Consider the following 18749-nt stretch of genomic DNA (forward strand, 5'->3'; position numbering starts at 1 on the left):
GGTTGTGCAAGGTGGTGAGCCATGTATACCTATACCACCATCTAGACTGAAAGCTTGTCTTCTATTTTACCTGTACACAATTTTCTGAAATTCTGTTCAAATAATCAATTCCCCAAAATATTATTTTAAATTTCCATACGAGTACAAAATTATCTTAGAAACTGATGGAACTATCTTGACCGTTTAGGCACTTGGGGCTTTTCATTGAAATAGCACTCCACGACCTGGGGTTAGGAGCCCTATTTTGGAATTCCAATCACACTGACAGTGATTCTGATCAATCACTCAATTAATTACTCAAGAGCTCAGTTCCTTCATCTGAAATACAAGGCTAACAGAAATCTATCTCAGAAGTTTGTTGGGAAGATGCAGCTAAAATCATCTATGTGCAATGCTTTACACACAGTATATTTTTCAGTTTTGCCTCATCTTCATACTCTTAGATCAATAAAGCATTGAACATTTTCTCAGATACATTCTGTATTTATAATAGAAGTGTGTGTGGGGGGGAATGAAGGATAGTTTTTACTGCATAATGATGTTAATCTGTCCCTAAGAGTTCTGAAGAACACTGTCACCATATATGTGGAAAAACCAGTTTAACCATGAAATTTAAATTATATAGTTGAAAATATGAAAATAGGAGAGCCCCCACCTACCACTGACTTGTTTAAATTTTCATTGTATTCCATTTGAGTCAGTATAATCTTTATTTCAAAATAGCATTTTTATTATATAAAAATGTAAAAATCCAGCAAAACCAGAAATTCCGAATATATTTTCCTGGGCTTTCACATTTGTTGATTTTTATTTGCAAACTCTTTTCCAACACAATTTACAACCTCATACCCATCTGCAGGCCGATTATACAAGTACTAAGTGGCAGAAAGGTCTAGAATAAATACATCAAAAAGAGGCAAAGCTGTGAAACTAAGTTGCATGCAACAGGTCTATGAGGATGGGGAGACGTGTTGGGGAAATAAAACAAAGTAATTGGAAGGTTTTAGCTAAAGTTCTTTCAATCATCTTTGTCTTTAGCTCCATGTTTAAGGATGCGTGTGAACTCAATGTAATTGAAATTCCCCTTTTTGTCAATAGGTGCCTCTCTGTACAGCTCATCCACTTCCTCGTCTGTAAACCGATCTCCCATTGTTGTCAGCAGCTCTCTCAGGTAGTCTTCCTGAATGGTGCCTGGAAGACACACAAAGACAGGAGTCATGAATGCTTCCTGGTACTTTAATAGTTAATTTCTACACTAGGTCAATCTTTTAAAAACAAAAATTTATTTACTTATTTTTAGAAAAAAAGTAAAAGAGGGAGAGAAGGAGAGAACCATCGATCTCTCCCTGATTGGCTGCCTGTCACAAGCCCCCAACTGGGGACCTGGTCTGCAACCCAGGCATGTGCCCTGACCAGAAATCAAACCAGTGACCTTTCAGTTTGAAGGCCCGTACTTAATCCACTGAGCAATACCAGCCAGGGCAACACTAGGTCAATTTTACAAAATATTTCAGAACATCCAAATTTACACGAACAAAATAAGTTAGCAAACTAAGGCAACATGTAACTATGTCATTATGTTTTCCTGTTACTTAAGAGTTCTTTACAATATTAGATCATTTTAAAAGCTCTTTTAAAAGAGTATTACCTGATAGAGTTAGCAGAGTATCTGCTTATAAAATTTATTTCAAGCAAGTGTTTCTAGGAGAAAAAAAATCCTGTATTTCAGAAGTAAAGAGGAAAAAAAAGGCAACTACCCAGAAAAGTGACCAAGTGTGCATGAAGAATGATGCAGCTTTGACAGACAGAAATGGGGAAACAGAAACAGGATGCAAGGAAATATCTGAGGAGGTGATGAAGGTGGCTGAGTTAATGTCAGGTTAATGTAGAAGACTAAAATAAGAGAAGTAACAGAAGTGAATAGTTAGGCTTTACCCACTTTAAAATGAGAACAGAAAAAACCCGTAACATTTTAATTGCTCACATTTGTAACTACAGTCATGTGATGAGAAATGCACTGACAGATTTTGTTGTGCAAACATCAAAGTGTACTTACACAGACCTAGATGGTATAGCCTACTACACACCAAGCTATAGGTCTAGCCTGTTGCTCCAGGCTACAAACCTGTACAAAACAACATGAGATTAAATCAAGCACAAGAAAAACCGATGCAATGAAGAGATGCAGTAAACGTACATATATGGACAATGCTGGTATAACACAAAGCATGTTTTACAGAAAACTTTTTTTATAAGTAGAAAGAGTACACTCTAGAATAACAATAAATAGTATAGTAAGTACATAAACTAATAACAGTCATTCATTATCTTTATTCTGCACTGTACATAATTGTGTGCACTCTACTGTTATATGATTGGTAGTGCAGGTTTGTTTACACCAGCATCACCACAAACACGTGTGTAACACATGTGCTACGATGTGACGGCTGTAACGTCACTAGGGTGACAGGAATTTTTCAGCTTTGTTATAATCCTGTGGGAACCATTACATACAAACCACTATAAACCATTATACATGCATCTGTCCCTTATTGAAAGAGAGTTATGCGGCACATGGCTACACTTTCCTGTGCAATTTACAGTCTCTTGAAGAAGTAGCTTTCATGGTTTAAGAAATACTATTTAACAGCTCTGGCTGGTGTAGCTCAGTGGATTGAGTGTGGGCCTGTGAACCAAAGGATCGCGGTTCGATTCCCAGTCAGGGCACATGCCTAGGTTGCAGGCCAGTTCCCAGCAGGGGACTCACGAGACGCAACCATACATTGATATTTCTCTTCCTCTCTTCTTTCCTTCCCCTCTAAAGATAAATAAAAAATCTTAAAAAAAAAAAAAAAGAAAGAAAGAAATACTATTTAACAGACAATTCTCCCTTCAGCTTTCAGGAAGCTCAGGTCCAAATTCAAAGATTAACACCACAAACCACGTAGCTTTATGATCTACATTAACTGTTAACTGTGTCCTAGCCATTCTCAGTTACATGGTCCCACTGTAAATGATAGTTTCCCTTTATTCATTTCTTAAAATGTATATACTTTACTCATTTTTTCATTTCCTAAAAAGTGTTTCATATACTGCAATAAGGACACAAAGAGCACCCACCAGTGGCTTCTTCATCAAAGCAAGCAAAAGCATTTCTGATGACGTCCTCTGGATCCGTGCCATTTAACTTCTCGCCAAACATCGTGAGGAACATGGTGAAATTTATGGGCCCTGGGGCCTCGTTCATCATGGCGTCAAGGTATGCATCTGTTGGATTCTTCCCTATAACGAGTCCACACTTTAACATTTAAGGACAAAGAACTAATTTCAACAAATAATCGTTTTGTTAATGTTATGCTCCCCAATGTATTTTTAAAAGGTACATCATACTCACATGAAACTAATTTTTTAATTAACTGCATTAAGAACATTTTTAAAAGACAATTTTTGACATCATAAAAAGTCTCTGACACAGCATTATAAAAATGGGCTAAGGTTGAATATTGTCCATTTATTGATACTTCCTGTAACTTTTCCTTCACTATTTTAAACAAAACAGAACACACACCTGAAACTCTGGTCTGGGCAATGCCATTATTTTAAATGTTGATAACATTAAAGGTCCATCAGGGCATTTCAATATCAGTTACTTAAAAAAATCTAAATATTCATATTTCCAACTGTAGTACAGTTACCATGAATATCATACTCACATGAAGCTAATGATGCTTCAAAAATTTTATTTATAAGCTGATCATTTGAGCTAAAACTATTAGGAATTGGAAGGCCATTTTGAGGTTGCCAGGCATATCACCAAATGCTGTTCAGGCATGTCACTAAAACTGTAGTCTTGTTCAGTACTATTCATAATGGAAATCTTAATCTCAGTTCCAACTGAGAGTACTTCTCCCTCTTCTAGTCCAGTGGTGAGGGAACTGCTCTGACTCTTCCCTCAAGTTGGGAGAAAATCCCCTGGGATGGCCAGACACAGTAGGAGTGAAAATGGACTTCTCTCTGCCGAGGCATTTGTGAGGCCCCCATGGTACAGGAAAAGCAACAATGAACAAGGTGTCTGAAACAGTGAGTCCGAATCCCAGTTCTGCCACTGGCTGTGTGACCTGGGAGAAGGTGGCAGGTATCTGGGGTTATTTTTAATCTGTAAAATTGGTTGATTAAATTTGGTATCTGAAAGGTCCCTTCCAACATTAAGTTTGTACGATTCCCACGAAAGGAACATCCATAAATTAGATATTCATATCTAAGGAAGCACTTCAATATTATGCCCAACTAAGTGCTGATAGTCACATCTGGACTTGTGGTTCATATGCAAAGTTTTAATCCCAAGAATTTGGGTAAAATTTAAAAGCTAAGTTGGCATCTCTGTTACTGCCTTACAAATCTATGCAACATGCCCAACACAAAAATTAGCCCAAAATTAATCTCAAGATACACTGAGTAAGTAAAAGCAGCTAAAAAAATCTACTTTTCTATGTTCAGGTTTAACCCAATTCTCTTGCAGCAATTTTTTGGGGGAGGGAAAAACTATAATCCAAAGGTGCCAGAAGAACATGGGTACAAAAAAGACACTGGGACCTAAAATGAATTGGTTTAGGCTAAACATCTATGGACCCATTCAAGGCATCCAATATAATCTGCCGATTTAAAAGGTAAATACATATACATATATATAGGCTTTTACATGTAAAAGGTATATACATTTACATATAAAAGGCAAACTGTGCTGATCTTAAAAGACAGTTTCCCAAAATAGAAGGCCCTAAAGTCACCCTCTGACTCTACCATCGTAAATTAATTGAGCATCTACTATGATCATGGTACAGGCTTGTAGTTAATCTTTGTAATAGTTAACTAAAGTCCCTCAATTTTCCTCAGTGGGCTTCTTCAATAATGACCTGTGAATACACTCAGTTGCTATGCTGAGGGGAAAACATTGGGATCCAACCTATCTGCAGGTCAACAAATTAGGTAAGTATCTTGATTCTACTGTCACTCTGAATAAAGGAAATGTCCCAAAATGTTAACAACTAGTGAACCTAGGTAAAGGATGTTCAACTTTTTGTAGGTTTAAAAATTTTCAAAATAGTGTTAAGAGAAAAAAATAAAAATAAGACATAGGAACAAATTGTGTTGTGGTTACTAAAGGGAAAAAAATAACTTCTTTCTCTTTACCCTCTGCCTAAGAGTCAAGCACAAAAACACCCAGAGTGTACAGCCTAACTGGTGGCCATCCCTGACCCACACCCCTTTCAGTGCCCGGTCACTCTTGTCTATCAAGAACTAGGCTGGCCATTCATTTCTCCGTAGCCATATAATTAGTGCTGACTCAGTGCAGAACACAGAGGACCTTCTATGCCTTCCTTCTTTTTAAGATCAAACAAACAATAAAAAAAATTTTACAACAAATAATAACACCCATAATAACCAAAATAACAAAGGGCAGCTTATGCTTGCTTTAAATCTTTTATTTTTACATTTCTTTTTCTTTTGTTATAACAAAGAATTATAAGTAAAATTGTGAAAAGTCCGCTTTCCTGTGTTCCTTTTCAGTAGCACTGCCCTTCCTCCCAAGACAATTATTCATCATTATCACTTCCTACCTATAACCTAGTCTCAACCTTTATTACTGACTATGCTATACTATTAGTTATACATTCTACTTTCAACTCTGATATTTTGTCGCCTAGCCATCCCCTAGCAGACCTATCATATTTGGCTGAGAGGAACTAAAGCTTGCTGTACCTGCCAGGTCCCCACCCCTATAGGTTTATCCTCTTTATGACTGGCCAAACCTCAACACGGCACCTTCCACACAGATATCTCTCAACAGGATTTGGAAAAAAAAACAGAAATATCTGAATATCACACAGAAAATAATCCATAAATGCTAAATTACTCTTTTTTGGGAAACGGGCATACTGAGAATATAAAAGTCTACCTAGAGAAGCAAGCATATCATGCAAATCTTCCTTGTCAATGAAACCATCTCTGTTCTGATCAATCATGTTGAAGGCCTCTTTAAACTCCTGGATCTGTGATTGATCAAACATGGCGAACACATTGGACGTTGCGCGCTGGGGGCGCTTCTTGGTGGTCTTGGTCTTTGCCTTTTTGCTTGACATGGTGGCTGTTTAATTCTAGAGCTAAAAGAAAGCAAGCAAAAAAGAATGCATAAAACATAAAGTAAAAATGAAATCATAGTATCTAGTTAGTGAAGTAAAAATATCTTAATGTAGAATTACTCATTCAATAGGAATAAATATATATTTAAACTATTCCCAATGGCTAGGGAAAAAAAAGCAGTTTTGAAAAAAATTAAGAAACAAATTACTGATGTACCTTTCCCTAAAACCATTAAACTCATGTTTATTAAGTGGGAATTCATTTTAAAATATATAACATTACTCGGCATTTACTGAGTGCTTCCTAAATGCAAAGCACTGTTACGAAGGCATGAGTCTCTCTTAAAAGGAGAGGTTCTAAAGTGGGTATCTGACTTCTGTAAGGACAGCCTCATGCAATGCTCACGACAATCCCATGCAGTAGGATCATCTCCATTTTATTACCAATGTTGCATAAACTCTCTGAGCCTCAGTTTTTTCAAAACAGTCTGTAAATCAGGGAAGCTCACTCGATCATGATTTACAGCAAAAGACATCTACTTCGATGCAAGTCAAAATTAAATGAGATAACATAGGCAAAGTGACTAGTACAGTCACTGCACGGTACATGCTAAAAAGTCTCGTATCTTAAAAAAACCATAAAAACCTATTCTTTTTGGAAACATTTCGCATTTTTATTAATAAAACTAATAAAAACAGTAACAACAGATTACAGAGACACATATTAATAACAAAACGGGAAGGAAATGAAATATTCCAGAGACATCTTAAAAAGTTTCAAAGGAATACACAATAGGCTAAAAATCTACAGCTAACCTGTGGTTACACAGCACATAATTATTTATTCCAGCATTTTGTTTACAAGTTCTTCCTTATATTTGCCTTTCTCTTTTCCAACTTGTCAAGATTTGGCTTTGCGTTCAAGACTTTTTCCCTGATCTCTGTCCAGTTTTAGTCTGGTGATAACCACCTTGCTGGGGTGAATGAATGGCCACAAGGACAGCGGTGCCATTAGCCTTCTCACGCTGCACCTGCTCCATGTAGGTAATGTATTTATTTATTTATTTACTTACTTTTTAAATTTTCTTTTTAGGTAATGTATTCCCCCCCACACACACATGCGAGGGGGGCACCGAAGTGGTGTTTGGAGTTTTTGTTTCAGTCTGAGTTCACAAAGAGATTGAACTTCATGGTGGCCATCTACCTGGTGCCAGAGGCCCAAAACCTACTCTTTAATCTTGTATCGCTTCTTCCCACCTTTTCATTTCCCATTTCCCTTGACAAAACTTTGAGACTATCAATTTTATTAATATTCAACTGTCTCCATTTTCTCATCTTCCCAATCACTCCCCAATTCTCTACAATATGGCTTTAATGGTAGCCTCTGGTACTCTACTGAAAGCCACCAATACATGTCAGATCATGAACACTTTTCATTCCATTTTTTAACTTGCAGTTTTATTTTTTATTGGGTTTTTTTTTAAAGATTTTATTTATTTATTTTTTAGAGAGAGAAGGAGAAAGCGAGGGAAAGAAACATCAATGTCTGGTTGCCTCTCACATGCCCTCTACTGGGGACCTGGCCTGCAACCCAGACATGTGCCCTGACTGGGAATTGAACTGGCAACATTTTGGTTCCTAGCCCATGCTCAATCCACTGAGCTACCCCAGCCAGGCCTTTATTTGTAGTTTTAAATAATATATACAACACGAAAATACTATCAGCTTTGTAATTACAAAGTCCTGAGTTTGAATCTTTCCCCCACCATTACTAGCTACCAGAGGACACCAGGATAATTTTTTGATTCAATGTCTTATTCAATCTTCACAACTTCTCTATAAGACAGGTACTAACTAGGTTAAAAAAAAAAATCAATGGACCCTGTGGAGTGAAGAATTCAATTTTGTCCAAAGAGGGGTCTGGCCTTTGTCCTTGGCTCCTTAGAAGAAATTTCTAAGCCCTTGGAATATCATGCCTGGTATTTGGGGTATTGGGTCACGTCAGATTTCAAACAATGTGATTTACTGTGGAGGTTTTGGGTTACATGTTATTAGTTGACCTCTAGAGGGGCATTGGACTGAGATGAGCTATGCAGCAGCCAGTATTACCTATGTAACAGAGTTCCAATAAAAACTATGGATATCAAGGATCAAATGAACTTCCCCGATTGGCGATACTCTATGCACCCTGTCTCACCTTGTTATCAGGAGTAGTCAACACTCCCAGGAGAGAGGACAACTGGAAGGTCTGCATTTACGACTCCTGGACTATGCACCATGCATGCCTCTTCCCTGGCTAATTTTAATCTGAATCGTTTTACTGTACTAAACCACAACCATGTGATAACAGCTTTCAGTGAGTTCTGTGAATCCTAGTAAATTATTGAACTTGAGGGTCATCCTGGAAACCCAAACTTGCCACTGGTGTCAGAAATGGGGATGGTCTTGGGGATTGTTTCCTAACTCTGCAACCGCATAGTTTGAAAGAAGATGACTAGCTCCAACAGTGGCTGAACAAGGGGATTTTAGACCTGGGACTCTAGAACTTCCGGTCTTGGACTTTTAATCTACATTGTTTTATTCTCATACTTCAATATAAAAAATACCCCACTGGGTATTTTGAAGCTTGGCTTAGCGGTATGGTTTTGAACACAGCAGATAATAGGCTCAATTTAATTTCTTTTTTTTTAAGTTTATTTTTTCCTCTGTACTTCATTTAGAAACAGTACACATTTATATAAGTATATGGTACCTATAAAAATCATACATGCGGACACATAAAGTGAAAAAAGTGAGGGAAAGTTGCAGCAAAACAATTTGAAGAGAATTTTGTGCCACCCCCCCCCCCCTTAAGCATCTACCATCCTTGGTCTCTGTACCTACTGAGAAAAGTATCTTGGCTTTCTCTACTTTCTCACTTCCCACTCACCTTCAACCCACCACAATCTGGCTTTTTCTTCTCCAAATACTTTCAAATCACCAAATCCAGTCTAAATCCCCTTGGACAATTCTGCTATATCTGACACCCTTTTATCCCTCTTTTCTTCAGAGCCCCATGACTCTAGGTTTTAGTGAACAGTCATGGTAGAAATGAACTGCCCTAAATGGAAAGAGAAAGCAAGGTTCCCAATCTTAAAGACCTTACACTTTAATGAGGAAGACTCCTAAACGTTATATTGAAAAGAACTATTTATGTAAAACGTTGTGTTTGACTTGGTAACACCCACATTCTCTCTCTCTCAGTTCTATCTCTATGACTGGTCCTCCTCCCTTTTCTTGTTAAGTCTTTATCTCCTCCACTCACTTAAATATTCCTGTTTCTCAGTATTCTAGCAGTCATGCCTTTACTTAGATGATCTCATTGACTCTCACTGTTCTGACCACACCTATGTCTCCTAGTTCTGTTTTCTCTATGCCTGACCTCTTCCTTGAGTTGGACTTAAATATCCAATTGCTTGTGAAGCGCCTCCATCTGAATATCCCAAGACACTCATAATCAGCATGTTGAAGACTGAATTATCTTCCCCCTCCTGAACTTTGTCATCCTTCTGTTTTCTCTCAGTGAATGGCACCTTCATTTACTCACTCACCAAACCAGAAACCCAGGAGTCATCCTGAGTCATCCCTACCCCTGATGAATCAAGCCCTACTTCTTAAGTATTTCTCAGGTTGACTCATCCTATTCATTCCTTGGCTGGACCCTCATCATCTCTTTGTGTACTTCTATGGCCAACTAACCAAAATCCTTGCTTCTTAGTTTCCCTCTAAACTACATTTTATATTCCAGCCAGAGTTGTCTAAAACATGAATATGACATTACCATTTCCCTCTTAAAAATCTTTCATCTCTACTGCTTCATAGGACACATGGTACACAAGGTATTCTTTGACTCCTCTAGAATGACCTTCCCAGCCTCATCTCTAGGCCTTCTCTGTTTTGTACGTTTCCTTCACCAACACCAAACTGTTTCTATGTGCCCAAAGCACCATGCAAGTTTTTAATCTTATATACCGTATTTCTGTTCTTGCTATTTTTCTAGTCCAAAATGCTTTAGGACTAGAGAAAAAAAATTAAATATCTACTTGACCTATGGCTCCTATCATTTATCGAGTGACTCATGTACTAAGCACATTTACATTCCTTAAATTTAACATGCCTGCTTTACAAATGAAGGAAGTAAGGATCAAAGATAATTAAATAACTTGCCCAAGATCACCCAGTGGCAGAGCTACGAGTTAAACCTCCTTTATTCAAGGTTATGTCTACCTATATATTTTCTTTGTATTAAATATTCTTCTAATATTCTGAGTTTACCACAATTAGAAAAAAAACTTTCAATACTACCAATATAACATGACACTGATTTCTGAGCAGCTACTTTCCTGTAAGCTCAAATCCTAGACAAACTGAGTTTTCAAATAAATTCAAACTCTATGGGGAAATCAATGTACAAAACACAACTGCACTGTGGAATGGTGAGAGAATAAAATAGAAATGATACTCCCTGAAACCGTGCAATGTAGCAGCCCTAGTTTGGATTTGATCAAATGGCAATATTTCCTTTCAGCCATGGTCTTGGCTTGACATAAGTAAAGGCTTGAAACCTTTACCTAGAGCTATTTAAATTAATGTTTAACCTAAAAAAAAATTGACCAAACCTCACCCTTAAACTATAGTTACAGAAAATATCCACATATAACATAGCACATAATGTAATGAATAACTCTCAACAGCAGGAAAACTCACTTCCTCTTCAAATTTTAATTTCTTTTTGTCAATTAAAAAAAATTTTTAAATTTATTTATTTTTAGAGAGAAGGGAGGAAGAAGGAGAGAGAGAGAGAAACATCAATGTGTGGTTGCCTCTCACATGGCCCCCACTGGGAACCTGGCCCGGAACCCAGGCATGTGCCCTGACTGGGAATGGAACCTGCGACTCCTCGGATCACAGCCTGTGCTCAATCCACTGAGCCACACCAGCCATGGCTATTTTTGGTAAATTTTTAATACAGAGTGAACTAAAGTTCATATGTAGTATTCACAGAGGTTACGAGATGGGCAGGGATATAGGAACACTGGTATTACAGGTAACTGTGATGTCAACATATTCAAATAACCTAAATATGTACAAAATCACCTGTAATACTAATGTACAAATCAAAACATGGAAACCATAATCCCATTAATAAGCACAAAACACTTGTGAACTTCATTTGGCCTATATGGCTTTATTGGAAGCCTGGGAAACACAGTCATGGGACATATTCTGTCAGCTACTTATGACTTCCTCAACATTCCTTTGAGGCTTCTTCTTTTAAGTATTTTAAGTCAGCTAACTGTTGTCACCATATGGCAAGTAAACGTGGCTCTCACAGTAATTAACCTTCTGGTTTGAAACTTGGCTGCACATTAAAATTACCCATTAAGTTTAAAAAACAAACAAACAAACAAACAAACAAACAGATACCTAGGTCCTACTCTAGTCAAACAAGCTGTCTACAGATGGGGGCCAGGAATCTGTACTTTAAAAATGCAACTAGGTGATTCCAATGTACTTTGAAGGCTGAGAACCACTGTGTTAACCACTCAGAAGGTACTGAGCCATTTGTTTAGTTCCCTTTAGTTTTTAAAATGTGGTCATTATGGTTTAATGGTGATGCTAGAGACCTGGATTATAATTCCAGCTGTCATTCTCAAATTGACCTTTGGTCACTTTAGCTTTCCTGGGTCTCATTTTCCTCATCTATAAAAAGGGTAGATCAAAAGTCACAAACTGGCACCTACCAAACTACACGCAGTTTGTAGGAAGGTTCATTTAGTGCCTCGAGGGATGACGTTTTAAATTCCCTTTTGAATTATTCAGTTTGGCAGCATTTTAAAATACTATTTCACTGTAATAAAAACAAATTTCAGACATCTTAATAAGCAATCACTTGACCAGCATTCCCAAATTCTTGTGGTTAATAAGTGTTTTGTGAGCAATCCCCACTATTCCCTACAACTTCCTGACACCGGCAGTATGTTTGTTACTCCCTGGCCTCGGAGGTGAACTTGTTCCTTGGTTCTGGTGGTAGCCAGGATCCAAATTGGCCCTCAACACTTCTCTTGTTTTTGTGTAGCCCCATTCAACAGTAAAAAGGGTTGACCTGTGAAACTGTAGGGGAGGTGAAATAATTTTCCTTCTACTCTTCTAAGTTCTTGGCTGACAGCACTGTGATAATAGATTAGTGAGAAAAACAAAGAGAAGCTTATCAACATGTAGACCTCAAGTATACATGGGACATACCAAGGGCAAAACCATTTCTCAGAGGTGGCTTAGAACTTGGGCTTAAAAATCATCTTTGGCTGAAGACAAAAGAAGGTGTGTGAGGGAAAGGGGCTAGTTACGGAAAGTTACCAACTAGGGTAATGCTTGTCATGTATTTTTTCATGAGGGCTTTCTCCACTGATAAGAGTCTAAAGTTATCTCCAGAGAGTAATCTTGGTCCCTCCTGGAAGAGAAGAGAAAATTTTTGTCCTGCTTTTAGACAAATAAGGGGAGGGAAGAAAGCTTTTCTTGTATCTGCTTCTTCTAAATTGCCTCTAGCTCAAAATCACATTTATGCTAAAGTGGTATATTCGCCTACATTTCATAACCAATGGGATATGGCAAAAATAATAGTGACTTTGTCGTAACAGACACTGAAGCTTTTGCCTTGATCATTCTTGGATCACAATCTGGGGGAAACCAGCACCAGGTCATGAGGGCAGTACACAGCCCTAAGTAGAGGTCCACATGGCAGGGAACTGAGGCCTCCTGTCACTGGTCAGGATCCCTTTGCCAGCTACGCGAGTCAGCCATCTTGGAGGCTGATTTTCCTTCAAAAGACTGCAAACCTGGCTGACATCCGGGCTGCAATCTTTTGAGACCCTGAGCCAGAACCACCCTGGAAGTCCTGACCCTCAGAAACCACTTATTGTTTTTTTAAGGTGCTAAGTTCTGGGAGTAATTTGTTATATAGCAATAGAAAACTAATAAAGCCACTGTGTTTCCTTGGTCTCTTTAAAATTGAAATATGTCAATGTCTTTATTTCAGAATTATAACCACAGAATTTTTAAGAAGTTCAAAGTGGCCACTAATTTTTGGTTAGAAAATTTTAATTCCTTCCATTCTCTCCAAGTTCTGTGGGTTTCTCTTTTAACTGCAACAGGGTCACTGCTTCTTCAACATTACCATCACCACTATCCTATTTTTCTGGCTGATTCCTGTGCTGATTTGCTAGTTCTTCCTTCCTAACTGCAGTTTTCTTCAAATCTATTTTTGAATGACTGTGCTTTTAATTACTGGTTGAAAAAACTGGTATCATAAAGCTACCACTCAAAAACGAGGTCATTAAGGAGGGAGGAGGAGCTGGTTTTGTGAGCAAAGAGATGATACAGAATTCACGTTTTAGCCAAGTTACAGTAGAATGGCAGAAGAGATAGATGCCTGAGGTAGGATTTTTAAGAGGTGCCCTTTAGCAAGGCCAACTTCTGAGGGAAGGCACAAGGTGAGGCTGAAAGTAGATGAATAAAAAATGCAGACAGCAGGAGTTCTTGGCCTGAAATCTAAGATCATTTCTGATTCAATTGCCACCTTCATCCAAGTCTATCAAAATCTTTAGAAATTTCTCATAGAGGAACACCAATCCAAAAGAAGCCATGCACCCCAAAGTTCATAGCAGCACAATCTACAATAGCCAAGTGCTGGAAGCAAACTAAGTGCCGTTCAGTAAATGAGTGGATCAAAAAACTACGGTACATTTATATAACGGAATACTATGCAGCAGAGAAAAAGAAGGAACTCCTACCCTTGACAACAGCATGGATGGAACTGGAGAGCATTATGCTGAGTGAAATAAGCCAGGTGATGAGGGATGAATACTATATGATGTCACCTTTAACCGGAACATAACCAACAAAAGAAAAAGGCAAACTATAACCAGAGACATTGAAATTAATAACAATCTGACAGTAACCAGAGGGGAGGGGGAGCGGATAATGTGGGGAAAGGCCTTCAGGAGCTACTATGAAGGACACATGGACAAAATCAAGGGGGAGGGTAGAATCAAGGGGTGGAGGTGAGTTTGGCTGGGGTGAGGGGGAGGGATGGGGAGAAAAGGCAGACAACTGTAACTGAACAACAATAAAATAATTTTTAAAAAAAGAAAACATGAAAAAATTCTCAGATTTCTAAGGTCATTACTATAGTCAAGGATAATTTTGTGCTACCAGGGAGGATTAAATCATTGGATAGATAAGCAACAGGCTGAAAACAGCAATCACAAAGAAAATTTGGCATTTAATTAAGTTAAAATATCCCACAAAAATTATCCTCATATATTTAATAACAAAATTGTCTTTATGTTGCATATTTAGGCAAATATGTAATCAATTCCACAGATTATACCTATTTTTTTCCCAGAGCCTTACCCAAGTTTTACTTTTCTCTTAATACCAGTTAAACTTCTCCTGTAGTACATGGTTACATTTTAATATTTACCACATCCATTATAGTGCTGTCATTTCTTCATTAAGGATTTTTAACTGTCCCAGTTGGCAGTAAACTTTGTCTTTTGAACTCCTACATCATTTTGTTTTATTACAATGAACACCGCATATATATGCGGTGAACACCCCAATCAAAAACAAATGTTAACATCACTCTAAAAGTTCCCTCCAAGTCAGCCATCCTCTCCCATAGGCACCCACTGCTGAGATTTCTACCACCACAGCTTAGTTTTTTCTTTGAACTTATTATAAATAAAATTATACAGTATATATTCTACGTCCCTGACTTCTTTCACTCAATGTAATGTTTGTGATATTCAGCTATCAGTGGTTCTCTTTTGACTGCTGAGTAGTATTCCACTGCCATGCCCTTTGCATATATATTTTTATGGCATTTAGCTTTTCTACCTTAGACTGCAGGGTCTAACAGAGTACCTTACACATGGCAGGAGCTCAATAAATACTAGTTAAGCAAATACATACATATGCTTCCTTCCTATCACAAACAGACTTTTACATATACAGATGCTCACTGTAGATAGGACCTGGATCTGACTCCCAAAACAAGGCTTTTCTCTATGGTCTACCCATGGTTTAGCAAAAACTCCACTGAACTCTTCCTCAAGAGATCTTTAACAAAATTACCATCTACTCCTTGTTCCATACCTAGAAGAAACAGCCAACAATTGAGTACTAAATATGTACTAGGCACTGGTCTTAACATTTCACATGTATTAACTAATCCACAAAAACAAAGGTAAAGTTACTTCTCCCCCTTTTTAGGAGAGAAAAATCAGAGAATAGAGAATAAACATCTTGCCTGCAGCTAGAAAAAGGAAGAGCTTAAATCCATGATCTGCACTGAGGAAGTCTAGCTCCAGAGCTTGTACCACTAGTCCCTAATATCCTACATATAGGAGACTGAAATTCTCTACCATGGAAATACAGAGACACCGTTGGGAGTAAAAACCAAACCTCCACACCCCTACAGTGTGAAACGAGGAAGGAAGATCCCCAAGTTGCTGGCAATGAAAAACACTCCTAGATTTCTGGTGCCTTTGAATCCTGGGAGACAGGGATAGTCAGCCCCATTCAGGGGGTCCAAGTCCTCTCATCTTTCCTAACCCCTGCAACCCAGACCTGGGGATTGTCCTGTTGTCTAAATTCGGACTCACTGAACAATAAATGAATGTTGGCTCAGCCATCATACAAGTTGTTTCATTCAACGCAGCCTGAACAAAAAAATAAAAGCTGTGCACTTTGTTAGAAGGTCGGGGAGGGTCCACCTAATGCTTACAGAGAAAATGGGTGGTACCATGTGAACATCCCTCAAGTGACATTAAGCAAATCATCTCACCTCTCTTGGTTTGTTTCCTCAATTATAAAATGAAAGAGTTCTATGAAGTTCTTTTGAATCCTAAAATGCTACGATATTTTTCTTACCAAAAGACAAGTGCAATTTCATTTTAAACAAAGGCTGACAAATTAATTTCCTCTAAACACTTTCTTCATATTACTTCCTTGGTGAAGAATCCTAAATGAATCCCTAATGCCTCTTAAATCTTTTATTTCTCCTCAAATTTTCAAGACACCCATAAAAAGGCCCCACTTATCTACCTACCTACCCTTATTTCCATCTATTATTCACTATAGTTCTGTTCCATTCAGGCTGGTCTTCCCACCATCTCCTTCCCATTTGGCACAAATTCCCACCTTTTGCACTTTTGGTTTTGTTACCTTCTACCGCACATCCAGCCAGAAATACTCAATTTTCCTTCCAGGGCTGACTCCAAAGCTTTCAGTGAGGTCACGATTCATTTTTCAGGGAAGCTGTCTTGATTTTTATTTATCCTTTTCGTCAACATAAATGCACGAAATCTTCACAAGATGCACGATACAGTGAGACTTATCGCTCTTATGGAAATCATTACCTTTTAGCCTATACTAACCACACATCCTGTGCGTTTTCTCTATTTCCCTCGGACACTTCATTTAAGGCGAGAACCATGCACTAATAGACTCCTGTATCCCCCCAAAGCATCGAGCCCTGTGTGCGGTACTGCCCACGGGCTCAACAACCTAACCGACTGACTGGGCTCGCAAGGGCGGGGATGGGCAGTCAGGCCGCCGGGCGGTGGGAGGCACCAGGTGTGTGAAGTCATCCTGGGTGACGCAGGGCCGCGGCTCGGCCATCTCCTCCAGCCGGGCCTGTTTGTTGGCCGGCTTCAACTGCCCAGGAGCTTCCGTGCGGACCCAAGCCCGGCGGGGACTCGAACCTCCCTCCTCGCCCACCCTGATAGCGCCCACAGCCCCCTGCCCTCTCCTCCCCTGCTTGGATCCGGCTGCCGTGACGCGTGGAAGGGGAAACGGGTGCAGCTCAAAGAGTGTAGCGCGCGGGGGCGGAGTGCCACTCACCGCCGCCAGACACCGGAACCCAGGCTGCCCTGACGAGAAGACCCGCGACTGCGACGAGCACTAGGAAGCAGAGCGACTGAGGCGGCGCCCGGCACTTCCTGCCTCGGGAGGCAGACCGGAAAACGCTGCGGAAGGCGCGGCAGGATCCAACTCGGGACCGGGTGGGGGACGTGCAGCAGTTCTCGCTCGGGAGGGAGCAAGTCCCGCCGCGTCTGCCGGGGAACGGGACTCGGAAGGAAGAACGTGGCTGGGGTTTTAGTTGGCTTCCTGAGCCTGGCCGATCTGTTTGCCGCGGTGCGCCTGCGGACCAGCGGCCCGCAGTCTCCCCCCCGCCAGCTGCCGCTGATTCCCGAGGTCCTTCCGCATTCCTGGGTTGCGGGGCAGGGCCAGGAATTTGACCCGGGTGGGGCAGATTGCGATTCCTAAGATTTGGGGTTCCCGGGAACCGGAAACCGCCCACCCGGCGCTGCCAGAGTAAACAAATAATTGTACAGCAGACCTAGTTCAAATGGAGCTTCACATAAAACAAGTTAACTTTTTAGACACGTCCTTACAAAATACCGAGGAAGGTAAGAGGTCCATGGCCGCGCCAACTCTTGCCTGTTGAAAAACCCTTTTAAAACTGGATTCCAGGCTGTTACATCATTAACTTCTTGCTTACCCTCAAATTATAAGGTTTACCGTGTCAGGCCAGGGCCAGCCTGTTTCATCCCCTCCCCTTCCAACCACAAGAAAGTTTTATTCAAATTATTTGCTTTCCTTTGGGTCATTAAAGAGATGGCAGAATTTTACATACATACAATTGCTCACACATTACATATTGCTGTTGGTGAAAACAAAGGAAACCAAGAAGGTACATTATCCAAGTTTTGTTCTGGCTATTGTTTGTGATTATGTAATCGTCAGTTCCCGCACCCTAGAATAATATGAATAGCATTATGTCTGAATGGAGAATAGTCAAGTTAATAGCAAATCTTTGAGCACTCGTGATTGCCTCAATGTGTGCTGGTTACTGGGGAGATGAGTGATTTAATCATTTGTATTCTAGAAATGTTTGATCATAAATTCCTAGATCGTAGAAACTGTGTTCAGCACATTATACAATAGTTCTTAAACAGTAGCACGAGTAAGAAAAACCTGGTGGCTTTGGTAAAAGATTCTTGAGCCCCAACCCTAGATGTTCAGATACAGCAGGGTGTATGGTGATAATTTCTTTTTTAAAAGCACTCAGGCGATGCTGGTACTGTGGCCCTCATACCCGCCCAAGGTCCAGTTCTTAACTGAATGCATTTTTTTCAGTAGAATTTGAAAAGCAACTGCAGAGAAGTCACACCTGGTTCTAAAGTATTTACTCTTTCCCTCAGCTGCATTGTCCTTGGTCCAATAGTTTAAATGTTTAATTTTTTCCAATTATAATATTTTGGCTTCTTAGGTGTTTACGAGCTGTTCTAAGTATGGTCTATTACCATTCTATAAACCCGCACCGGAACTACCTTAATTAAGATCATAGCTGAGACCCCACGACTGTACTTTCACTTTGATTTCATTTGTTTCTAGAACTGTTTTCCAAAAGTCACTAACCACATGTGGCTAAATTAAAATTTCAGTTTCTCAGTTACATTAGACACATTTTAAGTGCTCAATAGCCACATGTGACTAGTGTCC

At 39.4% G+C, this 18749-nt stretch overlaps 1 protein-coding gene across 1 annotated transcript; it reads right to left on the reverse strand.

Moving 5' to 3' along the window:
• Positions 1-789: 789 nt before the first annotated feature.
• On the reverse strand, positions 790-17356 carry LOC119042370 (myosin regulatory light chain 12B). Its single transcript, XM_037136087.2, has 4 exons — positions 17085-17356; positions 5957-6161; positions 3121-3282; positions 790-1191 (listed from the first exon to the last, which is right to left on the reverse strand). Exons 2-4 carry the CDS (start codon positions 6138-6140, stop codon positions 1019-1021), a joined length of 519 nt encoding a protein of 172 aa, XP_036991982.1. The 5' UTR covers positions 6141-6161; positions 17085-17356; the 3' UTR covers positions 790-1018.
• Between the last annotated feature and the right edge of the window lie 1393 nt (positions 17357-18749).

This window comes from Artibeus jamaicensis, unplaced genomic scaffold (assembly GCF_021234435.1).
Source record: "Artibeus jamaicensis isolate MK-2021 breed Jamaican fruit bat unplaced genomic scaffold, CSHL_Jam_final contig_354, whole genome shotgun sequence".
Taxonomy (NCBI): Eukaryota; Metazoa; Chordata; class Mammalia; order Chiroptera; family Phyllostomidae; genus Artibeus; species Artibeus jamaicensis.

What these genes read in the sequence shown, in the direction of transcription:
- LOC119042370 (XM_037136087.2), bottom strand. Translation starts at nt 6,140, where the DNA reads ATGTCAAGCAAAAAGGCAAAGACCAAGACCACCAAGAAGCGCCCCCAG. An exon ending in TGATATGCTTGCTTCTCTAG is followed by an intron (nt 3,283 to 5,956) that starts GTAGACTTTTAT and finishes GACTCGTTATAG; the next exon opens with GGAAGAATCCAACAGATGCA. An exon ending in CTTTGATGAAGAAGCCACTG is followed by an intron (nt 1,192 to 3,120) that starts GTGGGTGCTCTT and finishes TGTGTCTTCCAG; the next exon opens with GCACCATTCAGGAAGACTAC.